The 16069-nt window shown below is 38.4% G+C and overlaps 1 protein-coding gene and 1 pseudogene across 3 annotated transcripts in view; both read right to left on the reverse strand.

Moving 5' to 3' along the window:
* The window catches only part of GCSAML (germinal center associated signaling and motility like), a 61909-nt gene that overhangs the window by 14526 nt on the left and 31314 nt on the right, over positions 1-16069 (reverse strand). For all 3 annotated transcript variants that reach the window (XM_090289136.1, XM_090289134.1, XM_090289135.1), the window contains exons 2-3: positions 8859-8908; positions 610-638 (exon numbers count right to left, since the gene is read on the reverse strand). In XM_090289136.1, the coding sequence (XP_090145262.1) occupies positions 610-638; positions 8859-8908 (79 nt within the window). The remainder of the gene's footprint in view (positions 1-609; positions 639-8858; positions 8909-16069) is intronic.
* On the reverse strand, positions 14031-15746 carry LOC150000437 (kinectin pseudogene; annotated as a pseudogene).

Genomic DNA, 16069 nt, shown 5'->3' on the forward strand with positions numbered 1-16069 from the left:
CAATCTAAGGGAAAGAAGTCAGTGCCCTGAAAAATTCTTGCAGCATACTGCTTGAAATCGCTGGCATACATCATAAAGAAAAAACTTATAAATTAAGATACTACTTAATAATTAAATTAATAAAATGCTTGTGATATAGTATTAAAAGGAATAAACTATTTTCATTAGTTTTTCAATATCCACCATTTTGTAAATTTAAATGTTAATTCATTGACATAAGGACTGGAAACAAATGTGGAGGACTAAAAAGAACTGATTTTTTTGGGGGGGGCGTCAAGTTACATGTCTATTTTTTTGAATTAATTTATTTTTGTTAAAATAGTTTTGAAAATTAAAACAGTAAAGTTCAGTAAAATTGGAATAACAAGAAAAATTTTCTAATCATCTAAATAAGTTAAAGTATTTAAAATTTTTTATTTATTTTATTTCTGGAGTACATTTACCAAAAATAAAAAAATTTTTAAAAAGTTTACCAAGATTATTATCTGAAATATGAAAGACATTGATAAATACATTCAGAATTTACAAGTAAAGGAAGACTTACAGTTATGCTTATATGAAGTCATCTGAATTTAGACATTTATCAGACAAATATAGTATTTTTATTACCTGATTAGAAGTGGATGAAACTTCTTTACCTGGAAGATAAAAATAAAAGGAAACCAATGTAAGAGTTTTGAACCATCCCAGTTTGGGGTGGGGGAAGGTGAAAAGGATAGAATGCAGTGAAAAGACTGTAAAGAGGTACACATCTAAACACCTGGCATTGTGCCTCAGAATTGCAGAGCTTTTCCAGGCTATAGGACAAGATCAAGAAAGAACACGTGTCCTGAGGCAGCATCAGCACTATGCTTCTGTGTAAGTGATACACTCATGCTGCCACACAGCAGTGGATTTGGGAACCAGATAACACAATTTTGTCTACAAATGTGTTATGAAAATAAGAGTATGGCAGGTATGAAGGAAGAATGATTGTAGGTATAAATTTAGGGCATAATTTCTATAAAACTATCACAAAAAATTATACCTTTTAAAAGATGAACAAAGATGAACAATCATTATATAAAGGTATTGAATGAACAAGGACAAGTACTTCAGATTAAATATAAATATACATATTGAAGTTGATTACATCTATGAACACTGAAGCAATTTATATGAGTGTTAATCTTATATCCACTTCTAATATTTGTAATAAACAAGCCAAAATTGGGAAGTCACAGAAAACTAAATATAGCAAAATTCTCAGTTTATAAGAGAAACATTGACTCATTCTGAAACCTACAACCTAATAAGCTTGACAGTAATTCTTAGCAAAATCTTAGAACATGTTATACAAATTAAAGAGATTTTGTAAAATGATAGTATGCTAATAATTTCTAATCATTCATCATTCTTCATAAATAAAGTCATGTTTAATGCAGTGATTTCAAATATAAAATACTACATATATCCATAAAATCATACATCTTCATTCGTGTAGTCATATGCAATAAATCTGTTCTGATTTTAATATTGTTTTATAATAATAAACTTGGGAAATTATGTGGCCTTAAAATATAATTCAGCTGTAGCATTAGAGACAGCAGTTTGGAGAACCAAGTGTTGGTATGACAGGCACGAAGAAATCAAAGGCCAGCGGTCCTGCTATTGGTGTTGAAGATGTTAAATATTTACAAATAAGCATAAATAGTGTCAGATTTAAAACATGGAACATGCCATTATGAAGCTAAAGTTCAGTTAAATTACCTTTCTGAGTAGACTTCTCATTTGAAGTTAGGACGCTGATTGGAAAAACAACATATGACCTTCAGAATCAGAATGAGAACAAGTAAGAGAAGTTCTAATGATTGCAATTAAGCTGAATGCCAATGTCCAACAAGCATTTCTTAACAGGGGAGGCGCACCCTCTGGTCTTGGATAATGAGGCTCTTCCTTCCTTGACTGAAAAGGGGAGACTCTGTTTCTTTGTCTTTTCCAGTTTCCAGAGGTTGCCCTCATTCCTTGTGTCATGGCCCACCCACCTTCAATGCCAGTGACATAAGACTGGGCAGTTCAAATTCTCCTGCCACACCACTATGACTGGTCTCTTCTGCTCTGTCTGCTACCTTGTAAAGACCTTTGTGTTTACCCAATGCTTACCTGGATAATCCAAGATATCACCCTATCTCAAGGCCCTCAACTTAATCACCTCTGCAATGTCCCTTTGATCATTTTTTTTTTTAAAGCAGACTCAAACATGCACATATTTTAGGGCCTTTATTCTGCCTACCACACATGTATTCCTTGTTATTAAAAACATAAAGATATCTAAAGTTTTAAGAGTATAAGAATATTAAAGTGACTATATTAATGTAACTTTATTATCCTTTTGACAGTATCCTGTAAAATGGCCAAGAAAACCTTCCTTTCCCCAAGACCAAGAGATAATACATTAGTGAGCACCAAGTTGTTTTCTGAAATACTAATTTAACTTGCTGTTTGTTTTTATAAATCTGGTATGATTTGTAAGACCTTAGAAGACTACAATGTCTTTTCTGAAATTCAACCCAACTGTGACTGAACTGCCACAGATGGTACCAGGAATAGTTAAAAGCAACAAACTCCAAAGTTTGAGAATCCTGTCCTAGCTATATCACTGGGTTTCGTTTAGAGGCAGAAAGAATGCTATCAGTATTAAGATACAGGACGCAAATGGTCGACAGCACACATGACAAAATATGCATTAAAGTTTCCCTGTGCTCACCTGAATGGAAGAGTCCAGCCTAACAGACTGACTCAAAGACCCTTACAAAAAGAATAAGGAATGCAGAGGCTGATCTGTGATCCAATTGCTTCTGGAGCACATGATACAATCATTGCTTTCAATTTTTAATATAATAAATAAGGCATTGTTTTAATAAACAGACATTGATTTTTTAATGTTATTTTCACAACACAATCTAAAGTTGTAGTATTTTTTATTTTAAGACTATTTTCCATATGAAGGAATTAAAATTTAAAGAATATAAATAACATGCCAAAGTTGGTATATAATATATAACAAAGAACTTGGATAAAACCACAAAGCAGAAATAACACAGAAACTGATAATAATGCAATAAATTTAGAAATTAATACTAAAAATGTAAAACAATGCTTGAAATAAAAAATTACTCAGATCCAAAAAGAAATAAAAAGAAAAGTAACAAAATACTGGGCAATAATAGTATTTCCTTTAAGAACACATGAGTTACAGATAAAATACTATTTAGAGGAAATATTACATTCTTGTATCAGTGACTGCCTGGAATGAACACTCCATAAATATAATCTACCATTTATATTTATTATGCTCCATAGGTTTTGAAAATTTTAATGTGATTTTTTTTGAAATTTACCTACTAGGAAAACTTGACTAATTATGTGTTTCAGCTAATCAAAGGACCAAAGACATTGCTTTGAAAGAAACCACTAATCAGAGTGGAGGAAAAATATTTTCCTGTGTCTGTTGCTAATGAGCTGAAAGGGTCCATAAACACACCCTGTGAGTTTCATCACAACTTGAAAACATGCATGAAATAGACCCATTGACCAACTGGGAGCATCATCACATTGATTCTCCTAACCAACTCTTGTGACTTGGTCTAAGTAGAATGTAAAGAAACAAAATAACAGCAATTTGGCTTCCCTTCTGAAATCAGGATGTTATTTATTTGATTATTGAAAAGACATAGGGGTGTTGATCTTAATCATTTCCAATTTAATTTCCCTTTCTGACCTGTGTAAAGAATGACTGGATATTGGACACTTTAACAAATTTAGTTAGATGGCAACTTCAGTTGCATTTACTGTTGCAGATGAGGCCTGTTTACTTGACTGAAGTAATACAACTACAGATGTCTAATATGCATTGATTTCCCATGCAGGGAAACCAGCACAGCTATGGTGGCATCTCAGGGCTTTATCCGTTTCTGTGTCTCTGTGGAAATCTGCTTTGTAGGAATATTGATCATGTCCTATGTCCACAGAATGTGATGATGGTCTACTACATAGAGTACATCAGGCTAATAAGTGCTAGTTATGCACAAAGAATGGTTACCCTAGGCTACTATAAATACATAGCATGTCTAAGAAAAATGAGGGGGACTGCACCTCAGTGAAATTACTTGGGGATTAGTAGCCTGAATTATTTCAGAATAACCCCATCCAAATCAATTTGTTTCTCCTTTACCTGTAAAAGCAGCAAAATATTTTGTTAGCTCTTTAGAATTTGTGTAAGTCACATATAATTTGAAGTTGAGCCCAGGGATAGACTTTCCTGTGATAGAGGATTAATAAAATACAAAATTTTGCTCCATAAAAATGTTAATATAATTAATGAACTTTATTAAAACTGATATTCAGATAATACATGGAAAGCATGCAAAGAAATAATACTAGAAATGAGCAAGAGGGCATCATTTTAAATCCTGCTAATATAAAATAAAAGAACAGTGAATTTTACCAAACAGTCAAACAAGAATTAATACATATCCTTACCAAACAGTTCAAAAAAATAGAAGAGGAGGGAATCCTCCTAAAGTCATTTTACAAGGTCAGCATTTCCCTGATACCAAAACCAGGCAACAATGCTACAAAAAAAAAATTACATTTTCCTGATGAACATAGACACAAAAATCCTCAACAAAATAGCAAACCAAATTGAGCAATACAGCAAAAAGACCCTAGACCGTGATTAAGTGGAATTTATATTTTGGATGTAAGGTTGATTCAATACCCACAAATCAATTAACATGATACACCATATAAACAAAATGAAGGATAAAAATCATGTGATCATATCAATAGGTGCATAATAAGCATTTGAAAAAATCCAGCATCCATTTATGATAAAAATTCTTATGAAAGAATGCTCAACATCACTAGCCATCAGAGAGATGAAAAATTAAAACCATAATTAGATACCACCTCACACGTCAGAATGGCCATCATCAAAAAATCAACAAAAAACAAGTGCCAGTGAGAATGTGGAGAAAAGGGAACCCTACTGCACTGTTGGTGGGAATGCAGACTGGCGCAGCCACTATGGAAAACAATATGGAATTTCCTCCAGAAACTAAAAATGGAACTGTGTTTTGATCAAGCAATTTCATTGCTATGATTATACCCGAAGAATCCTGAAACACCAATCCAAAAGAACCTATGCACTCCTATGTTCATAGCAGTGCTACTTACAATAGCCAAGTGCTAGAAACAGCCTAAATGGCCATCTGTAGATGAGTGGATCAAAAAACTGATACATTTATACAATGGAATACTATGCAGCAGATAAAAAGAAGGGATATTTCCGGGGACTTCTGGCAGAGATGGTGGCGTAGACAGACATGCTGTGTCTCCCTCCACAACTAAGGAGTAATACAACTACCTCAAAACTAGAAACAACCAGAAGTTCCAGAAAATTAAACTGTATGGAAGTCCAGCAAACAAAGATATAAAGAAGAAATACTCATCCAGACAGGTAGGAAAAGTGGAGCTGGGGTGGAGAGGATGCGGTTTGGTGGTGGCTGAGGCAGCAGCAGGCCAGCGGAAAGTGCAGTCACATGTTTTAAAAAATGGGGAGGGACACCTGGGGAGCATTCCCAGCTCCTGGAAAGACCATGCAGCTCATGGTCCCAGCACCAGGGAAAATCAAGTCTCATTGTTTCTAACTGTGCAAACCAGTGGGGGTTTGGGTGGATGCAGAAACTGCCAATTTCTCAGCAGAGTCCACTTGTTTAAAGGACCCCCACTGTCCTAGAATGTCCGCAGACCCATCCACTCTTGGAATGACAGCCAGGGCAACAGCTAGAGAGGCGCCAGTCCCATACTTAAGTGGGAGAAGTGCTTGGAAAAGGGGCAAGTGCTCTGCAAGTGGCATTGTTTTTTCTCAGACCCCTCCCCCACATACAGCGCCAAAACGTGGTGAAATAGGTCACCCTGTACTGATGAATCCCTAAGGCTTCACTCCTTACAACATAACAGGAACGACAGCTCTACCTAAGAGACAGATGCAAACAAACACAGAAGACTTCCAGCCAAGATGGAGGCCTAGACTGACACTCTCTCTATCCCTCCACTATTAAGAAGGACCAGAACTACCGCAAAACCAGAAACAACCAGAAGTTCCAGAAAATAAATGGAAGTCCAATGTATAAAGTTATAAAGAAGTGGTGCTCATCCAATCAGGTAGGAGGGGCAAAGCTGGGGCAGAGAGATCAAGCTGTGCTGGCGGTGGCAGCTGTGGCGATGGCAGCAGGATGGCAGTAAGCACAGACACCCGTATTTAAGAAAAGGTGAGAAGTGCCTGGGGAGCACCCCTGGCTTCAGACTAGGCCCATCAGCTTGCAATTCCAATCCCATGGAAGGCAGACCCCCATTGCCTTGGACTGTGAGGGCCAGAGGTTGTGGGGATGGAGGAGGAGGCTCCTGGTCTCTCAGCAGAGAGTGAACAGCAGGAATCCATCTTGGATCCCCACCTCCATGGAAAATGCCACAGCTGGTGAGAAGGATCACCTGGTAGTGACGAGAGCACGGGGCTCTGTCCCCTATAGCATAGGAGGTGTGACAGCTTCACCCAGGAAGCAAAAGTAAATACAAAACTGTCAGGATGGCACAGATCATGATAGAGATCCCAATCACACAGCTGACCAGACAGCAAATATCTAATCTAACGGCTCGGCAGGTAGAAAATCTTTCTCAGGCACAGTTCATAGATTTGGTTATACAAATGCTTACAGACCTAACAGCAGATCTTAAACAAGATAGGGAAGGAACGAAGGCTAGTCCTGTTGAAATGAACAAAAACACATATGAAACTAGTGGTGAGGGAAAGAAAACCAGGGATCAAATCACCAAACCAAAACATAGGGAAGAAACAAACAGTCAACCGATGCAGAAAGAGGAAACGAAAAGTGAGGAAAATGAGGAGAGGCTCAGAAACATATGGGACAGCTGTAAGTGGGCCAACATCTGAATCATAGGGTTGCCAGAAGATAAAGAAGAACTAAAAATTGAAAAATTATGTGACAAAATAATGAAGCAGAACTTTCCTAACTTGGGGAAGGAAATAGACGTACAGGTCCAGGAAGCACAGAGAGTTCCAAAAAACAAAAACAAAAAAAAAACTTGACCCAGGAAGAACCACAGCGAGACACGTTATAATCAAAGTGTCAAAAGTTAAGGATAAAGAGAGAATCTTAAAAGCATTAAGAGAGAACAGAATTATGTACAAAGGGGTCCCAATAAGATTATCAGCTGATTTCTCAAAAGAAACTCTGCAGGCAAGAAGGGACTGGCAAGAAATATTCAAAGTAATGAAAAGCAAAAACCTACAACCATGATTACTCTATCCAGCAAAGCTGTCATTCAGAATAGAAAGGCAGAGAAAGTGCTTCCAGGACAAAGTAAAACTGAAGGAGTTCATCAGAGCCAAGCCAGTGTTATATGAAATGTTAAAGGGACTTTTTTAGGAGAAAGAGAATCAAAACTATGAACATTGAAGTGAAAATTGTGTTCCAACAACCAACAACAGAAGCTAGGGAACTGAAACAACGGCAAACTAAGTAGGCAATGAGAGTGGGAAAAGAGTTATAGGTATGGGGAACAATATGGGGGGAGGTCAGCGGAGAGGGAAAAGGGGGGAAGGGAGGAGATGTTACAGGAATTAAGAAGCATAGTAGGAGGTAGTGGAGTAGACAGGAAGATGTTGAGAAGAACTATATGCACTACCAATGGGCATGGACTAAGGGGGGGGGACAACTGAAGGGAGGGGGGTCACTGGGTGGAGGTGGATCACTGGGTGGAGGGGAACAAAGGGAAAATAAATTGGGACAACTGTAACAGCATAATCAATAAAGCATATTAAAAAAATTTTTTTAAAGGACCAGATTTCACTCATATGTGGGAAACAAAACAAAAAACAATAAATGACCAACAAAACAAACAAACTCATAGACACAGACAACAGATTGGTTGTTACCAGAGGAGAAGGAGGGCAGGGATAGGATGAGGAGGGAAAAAAGGGTAAAATATATGGTGATGGAGCGATACTGGATTTTGGGTGGTGAGCACACAATGCAAGACACAGATAATATAGCATAGAATTTTAAACTTGAAATTTATATAATGTTATTAACCAATGCCACCTCAATGAATTTAAGAAATTGCCTCATGTGACATTTTTATATGCAATGTACTATGATGCTTTCTGAGTATGTTACTTCATTTATGGTCTTGATGATATTAGCAAAATGCATTTATTTCATAGCCCATAAAGTACACTCAGGGAGCTGCGAGCTGATTAGAAATGCCGAGTTCCAAATGCATTGCCAGGCAAGTCTTTGAAGAAGTTTGTAATGTGAGGAGACAGTTGAGGGAACAGCGACACAATAAAAGTGAGTTTCCTGTAGATATGCCTGTCTCAAAGGATCAAACATTGTTATTTGCAGCTGTCCATTTTAAAGTAATTCCATGATTACTACACCTAGATACTAAATCAAACAGAGCCAATGCATGAGCAAAAAATATACACTTAACACCAGCTTATATTTAATACAGCCCTGTTTCAAACTAACAATACAGAAATAAAAATCAGTAGGATTTTGACTAATCACTTTCCACAGAAGTTTACAAAGTGTTGCTTGAAAGAAATGGTATATACATAGATACTGTTGTAATACAAAGAATAAAGAGATCCATTTTGTGAGACAAAAAATAAAGGACTAAGACTTCAAGCAATGTTTCCTTCAACCCTGATGGAGTGTCAGAACCACAGCAAATTTGGATGTTTAAATTTACAGCTTTCCTGGTATAACAAATAGTGGGAAGCCATGACTTACTTTTCTGATCTGGACTTCGATTTTCTCTCTCAACTGTAGTCATTTCCTGCCTGCAAGGAAAAGAGATAACATGAGTCATTCCAGTTTCCTGAAGCTGAAATTGCACTTGAAAGAAATGTTTCACTGCTCCTAACCTAAAGTCATTTCTACATTGACAATTGAAAAGTTAAATAAAATTAAAAGTCTGCTTACCCTAGCAACAAAAAGAAATGATAAAATCTTTCGAGAAATTAAAGCAGCATTAAAAGCATCAAAAATTTAAACCAATTCTTCTAAAAACAAAGAAGTTGCATGTAAAGTATGCTTGAAATGAAAATTAAATGGTAGAAGCGAGGAGGCAGACTAATTAGAGAAAGGATGATAATTATGAAAAAATGGCCTAACATCAGGCGAATGAAACAAAGGATCCAGTGATAATAACAAAAATTCCTGAAATAAAGTCTTGTACCTGAAAACTGATTTTAGAGAACAAAACATCACATGAGATATGGAGTAGCCTCTGGACTTCAAGAATAAATAACAAATCCCAGAACATCCGGTGGCAAAACATATATGTGACCCAAGCTATCAATAAGGTGAGCCTATGTTGGCCAAGCCTCCACACTTGCCGGAAAAAGGATGCTCCAGGACTATTACCTTCCAAGGAAAGAAAAAGTATTGTCAAATATCTTAATAATAATAAGATATGCAACTTACAGGTCTTTAGGGGGAAAAAAGATGAATGTAGAACCACACTGGAACTTTCTAAAATGCAAAGTCATGTTACACAGATGTTGGTGAATGATGGATCCAGCTGGCTCTAGGGCTGTCTGTGCTTCTGAGTGGCTGCCCCTGAAATCCCAGCCTGACTGCTAATTGTCCCCTCTCATGACAGTGCATCCGACAATGCTGGGCCTATGCTGAGCTGTGACTCCCTGACATGACAGTGAAAACCTCCCTGGATGGTCTTCTTGTTTTAATTGATCCATGTTGTGAACTAAATGGTGTCCTCCCCCACCCCCAAATTATGTGCTGAAGTCCTAACCTCCAGGATCTCAAAATGAGACCATATTTGGAGATAGGGTCTTTACAGAAGTAATTAACTTAAAATGGGTCATTGGGGTGGGCCCTAACCCAGTTACATTAGTGTCTTTATGAACAGAGGAAGATGGATAGATGGGCACAGAAGGGAACACAGGGAGAAGACAGGACTCTCTGAGTCAAGGAGAAAGGCTGCAGAAGAAACCCACAGCGCAGACACTTGGGTCTTGGACTTCGGGCCTCAAAGGCTGTGAGAACATACATTATGGTTGTTTAAGTCTCCTCATCTGTGGTATAATACTTTGTTATGGCAGCCCAAGCAAAGTTAACAGCCTGAGAATGGAAGTTGGACTGGGTAATACTGAGCATTAATCCCAATAGGCACCTGCACCCACTGTGATTCCTGAGGGAGTTTGCAGCCCCTTCCCCACTTTCCTGCCCCTCCATGCAGGGACCTCCTCACAGCCCAGGAGATGCAAACAGTGCAAACCTCCCTCTCTCACTTCAGAACTAGATCCATACAAAGCTGAAACCCAGACACCTGTGATAGTCATGAGTTGTTACACCAACACACTTAGTATCGTATAAAGCCAAGAAAAAGAAAACGTCAATATTAATGCAAACAAAAATAGTAATAGGTTAATTTCTCTCAGCCAATAACAAAGAGAAAGAAAAATAAGAATGTAGAAAAACTGCATATATAATTATTTTTTTAATATGTAAATTTCAAAATTATGAACCTCAAACAGAAAAGTTATATAGTAATTTTCAAAACCTATCGGACATAATAAACATAATGCTAGCTTATATTTATTGAGGGCTCATTCAAGCCAGGCATTATGTTAATGAATGTATTCACTTTTTAAAAATATTCACTGGAGAATATGTTTATTGATTTAAGACAGAGAGGAATGGAAAGATGGAAGAAGAGAGAGAGAGAGAAAAGAGAGAACCATCAATTGGTTGCCTCCCATACATGCCTCAACTGGATATCGAACCCACAATATCTTTTGGTGTACGGGAAGATGCTGAAACCAACTAAATCATATGACCAGGGCTAGACATTGATCTTTTTCAAGTGTTATTCTCACAACCAAAATATTAAATTGTAGGAGTTTCATTTATAGTTTTTTTTTTAATAATAAGCATCCCTTTGCTTGCTGATGTCACTACAAAAGCTGATCACATTAGCAGTGAAGAGTGTTTTGCGGAGCTAAAGTCAGAGGCACTCCCCAAACAGAAAGTAACACAGTGTGCAGCATCAGTACTGAAATGTTAAATTCTACATCGTCTCTACCACTTTTGATCTTCTTTCTAAATTGATTATTCTATTACAGTCATGCCAATTTTTCCCCTTTAGCCCCTCTTCATCCAGCACTCCTGACTCCCTCTAGTGATCCCCCCTCTTTTCCTCATGTCCATGGGTCATGCATGTAAGTTCTTTGGCTACTCCATTTCCTATACCTGCTTCTAACATCCCCATGGCTATTCTGTAATTACCAATTTACACTTCTTAATCTCCTAACCTTTCCACCGATTCCCCCAGACTCCCTCCCCACTGGCCACCATCCCAATGTTCTCCATATCTATGACTCTGATTCTGTTCTGCTTCTTTACTTAGTTTGTTGTTTAGATTCAGTTGTTGATAGATATGTATTTATTGCCATTTTAATGTTCATAGTTTTGATCTTCTTTTTCTTAAGTAAGTCCCTTTAACATTTCATATAATAATGGTTTGGTCATGATGAACTCCTTTAGCTTCACTTTCTCTGGGAGGCACTGTATCTGCCCTTAGATTCTAAGTAATAGCTTTGCTGGATAGAGTAATCTTGGTTGTCAGTCCCTGCCAATCCATTCTAGCCTGCAAAGTTTCTTTTGAGAAATCAGCTGACAACCTTATGGGAACTCCTTTGTACGTAATTATCTGCTTTTCTCTTGCCACTTTTAAGATTCTCTCTTTAGCTTTAACCTTTGGCATTTTAATTATCGCCTGTCTTGGTGTGGTCTTCTTTACATCCATCTTGTTTGGGACCCTCTGTGCTTCCTAGACTTGTATGTCTATTACTCTCACCAAATTAGGTAAGTTTTCTTTCATTATTTTTTCAAATAAGTTTCCAATATCTTGCTCTTTCTCTTCTCCTTCTGGCAACCCTATGATGTCACTGTTGGAACACTTGAAATTGTCCCAAAGGCTCCTTACACTATCCTAGATTTTTTTGGATTATTTTTCTTCTTGCTGTACTGATTGAATGTCTTTTTCTTCCTTTTATTCTAAATCATTGTTTGATTCTTGGCTTCATCCACTCCACTGTTGATTCCCTGGAAATTTTTTTAAATTTCAGTTAGTATATCATTCATTTGTGCCTGGGTCTTTTTTATGCTGTTGAAGTATGCACTGAGTTCCTTGAACATCCTTATAACCACTGTTTTGATCTCTGCATCTGATAGATTGCTCATCTCCATTTTGTTTAGTTCTTTTTCTGGAGTTTTGTTCTGTTATTTCATTTGGGCCATATTTCTTTGTCTCCTCATTTTGACAGCCTCCCTGTGTTTGTTCCCATGTATTAGGTAGAGCTTCTATGACTCCCTGTCTTGGTAGCATGGCCTAATATAGTAGGTGTCCTGTAGGGTCCAGTGGCACAGCCTCCTTCATCTCCCAAGCTGTACACTCAAGGCACACCCTTCATGTGAGTTGAGTACTACCTTCTTTAGTGGTTGAGTTTTGATTGCTGTTTGCAGGTTAAGGTAGGGATTTACCCAGGCCAGATAGCTGTTAAGACTGTGTGTGACCCCTGGCTTGTGGAGGTGGTTGGGTGGTGTTCCAATCTGGTCTGTAACTGTTCATTGGGTTGCTGGCTGTGGGGTTTCCCAGGTGATACAGGCCAAGGTTGCCGCCACCTGTGTTCTGTTTGAGGTTTCTTGGTGTAAGCTATAAAGTGATCTGCAGATGGCTGCTACTATTGCCAGGCTTGGGGCCACTCAACGAGAGGTATGTGGCTGGGATCTGCTGTTGCTTTTTTGAGAGTATTTAGGAAGGTCTGAAGCCTGCACCTAGCCCAGCCCTTCCTATGGAAAAGCCACTGTTACCAGGGTGGTAGGGTTACTTGTGTGGGCCTGTAAGTTGAGTGGGGCAGACCCTTAGATAATCATCAGGGCAGAGCTTACTGTGTGAGCCAGGTTGATGGAGATTCAGATATGCTGCCACCACACTGTGGTTTTGTGTGGGGAGGGCTCACAAAAGGTACAATAGCCAGTGTCTGCACATCTATCTGGAAGAAGCTGTCCCCCAGCTCTCGCCCTGATGCCAGACACCACTTCCTTCCTGTATGCCACTGGTGCCCTTTAAGCTGCTGCTCTGGTGCTGGAGCTCAGGGGGAATGAGCCTGAGTGCATGTGTGGTGTGAGGCTCTTTAAGAGGAGAGGCCGGAGAATCCCAGAGTTTCCTCTACCAACTCAACCTACTCTAGTTTTTACAGCCAGAAGTTGTGGGGACTTATTTTCCTGGCTCTGGAACTCTGGGTGGGTGGTCTGGTATTAGGGGTGGGACCCCTCACCCCTGAGGTATCCCTCCATTTTATATCCCTCACATGTGGGTTTGAGACCAGCTGGTTCCATGTCTATGGGTCTCCGCCCCTCTGTCCCTCCTACCCGTCTGTTTGAATGTGGTTTCTTTAAATCCTTAGTTGCCGGACTTTTGCATGGCTTGATTTCCTGATGGTTCTGAGTGATGGCTGTTCTGTATTTTAGTTGTAATTTTGCTGTGGTTGTGCAAGGAGGCAAGCTGTGTTTACCTATGCCTCCATCTTGACCAGAAGTCCTACTTTTGATTTTCTGAACAATTTTATTGAGCAGAGTAAGATTAAAGATTATGTTTATTTTATCTTCAGGAATGCAAAGGCCTAATTATTTAAACAATTTTTATTATAAAGCTAAACTCTGACGGTATCTACAGAGTTGGCTTTTTTTCCTCCCTCTTTAAATCAGTAGTCTAACAAGGATTAGAAAAGACAAAGCTCTGTTCAGCATTTCTGCTGAAGGAGAAAGGATGAAACATAAATAAGGCTTTATTTGTCAAAATACAAAACAATACCTCCTGTTATCTGTGAATGACCAATTTCCCAGTACTTCACTCCAATACCAGGCAGTATTCTTCTACTCAGTGAGCTGTTGGTTTCCTGACTGAAGCCACTGCTGTAACTGTGTCACATCTGATTTAGACTTACAGACACTGTCTCCATCTCAGAAAACTCCATTTCTGGGGAAACATCACTAATCCCAATAACAGTGGTGTCTCCAGCAGCTTTTGTTCCTTTTGACAGGATGAGATCCGGTGACTGCTGATCCTCATACAAGTCACCAGCTACCTTTTGTTTTTCACTTGCTTCCATTCTAAGTTTTGGGAACATTTCATTTAATTGTGTTTTTAACTCTCCAACTTCTATGACAGATAGATCATCCTGTTTCTGCCTTCTCTAGCTCCATTTCCAGATTCTCTTGCTCTCTTCCCAGATTTTCGACATCTTTAAAAATTTTTTTAATTATATTTCTTTACATTACTATTTAACCTCCTTATATCTCCCTCTCCCCACAATCACCACATTGTTGGCCATGTCCATGAGTTCTTTTTTCTTTTTGCTCCATCCCTCTACCTCCTAACCTCCCACCTCCAATAGCTGTCAGCCTGCTCTCCATCTATGAGTTCATCTCTATTTTGCTTGTTATTTCAGTTTGTTCATTAGATTTCACATATAAGTGAAATCATATTGTATTTGTCTTTCTCTGACTGGCTTAGTTCACTTAACAATACTCTCCAGGTTCATCCATGTTGTTGCAAAGGGTAAGTTTTTTTTTCTTTTTTACAGCTGAATAGTATTCCATTGTGTAAACATCCCATAGTCGTTTTATCCACTCATCTACTGGTGGACACCTTTATTTTCTTTTCTTAATCACTTTAGCTCTTGTTCTAAAAATGTGAATGAAACTGCATCTGCTTACTAGTCTTTTATGATACATTGACATTAATTTTCCACTTATTTTTTTCTAGTTTCACACTTCTCTGTAACTGCTGTAAAGTTCTTTCTGTTTCTGCAAGGAAGGTTTAATATTTTTCACAGTGTAGCTGTCACAATGTGTGCATTTCATCAGTTTCTCTCAAGTTGTGTTCTGGAATCCTAACCTCCTCTGAATCAGAAGTTCAGTCACACATTCTTTTGCCTTCTTTTCAAATCCACGCAACCATTCACTATAATTCATATTAGAAGAGAACCTCTGTGGCTTCCAACTCTACAGCTTCCACTTGTTGTCATTCCTTGGAAGCCTGTTCACTCTGCCCTGCAGCTTTTTCTCGGTTGATGCCAATGCTTTCATCACTTCCCAGTTTTTCTTCCAAAAGTCAGTGGTTTTTCTTCCTCTGGCGTTCCATAGTGTCCTTAGAAGAATCTAGCTCATTCTAGAGACCAGCTCTTTCTCTCTCTATTTCTGAAATTCCTTCAAACAGTTCTTCATGCAGAGAAAAGGAAGATTGTCTGGTGGCAGTTCTGTCACTTAAGCTACTCCATTCAGGGTTGAAACCATTTGTTTTCCTCTTGTACCTACTGTAGCCACTTTGTTTTGCTACAAAGATCTTTCTCCCTTACTTTTAGTATACTCTTCACTCTTCATTTCATTTTCATTTTCTTTCAACAGGATCTCACGTTCTTCAAATTGTGATGCAGAACAAGCCTCTTTCAAGTAATCTTGTGCTACCTCCTGAACAGGAGCATTTAAGGATTCATTTTCTCCTTGAAGATCCTGTAATAATTTCCTTTAATTGGCTAGATCTTTCTCCTTCTCTTCTAAAACAGCCTTCATGGTATTCATCTGTTTCATGATGGATGGTTTACGAGCATACCTGCCCACACTGTGCTGAGGGTTCAGCAGCTTTTGACCAAAAACAGCATGACCCCTCATACCCCACCCTCCCTATTCACCTGATCTCACTCTGAGCAATGAAAAATGTCCTCAAAGGGAAACGTTTTGCTGACATGGAAGGGGTGAAACAAAAAATGGCAGAAACACTAAAAGGCATCAAAATTGACAAATTCAGAAACTGTTTTTTTTTTTTTTTTTGGTTTTTCAATTACAGTTGTCCCATTTTTCTCCCATTTCTCTCCCCCACCCAGCCCAGCCCCCCTCCCGCAACCATATCCCTC

Source organism: Furipterus horrens, unplaced genomic scaffold (genome assembly GCF_987537825.1).
Source record: "Furipterus horrens unplaced genomic scaffold, mFurHor1.1.pri manual_scaffold_10, whole genome shotgun sequence".
NCBI classification, from domain to species: Eukaryota; Metazoa; Chordata; class Mammalia; order Chiroptera; family Furipteridae; genus Furipterus; species Furipterus horrens.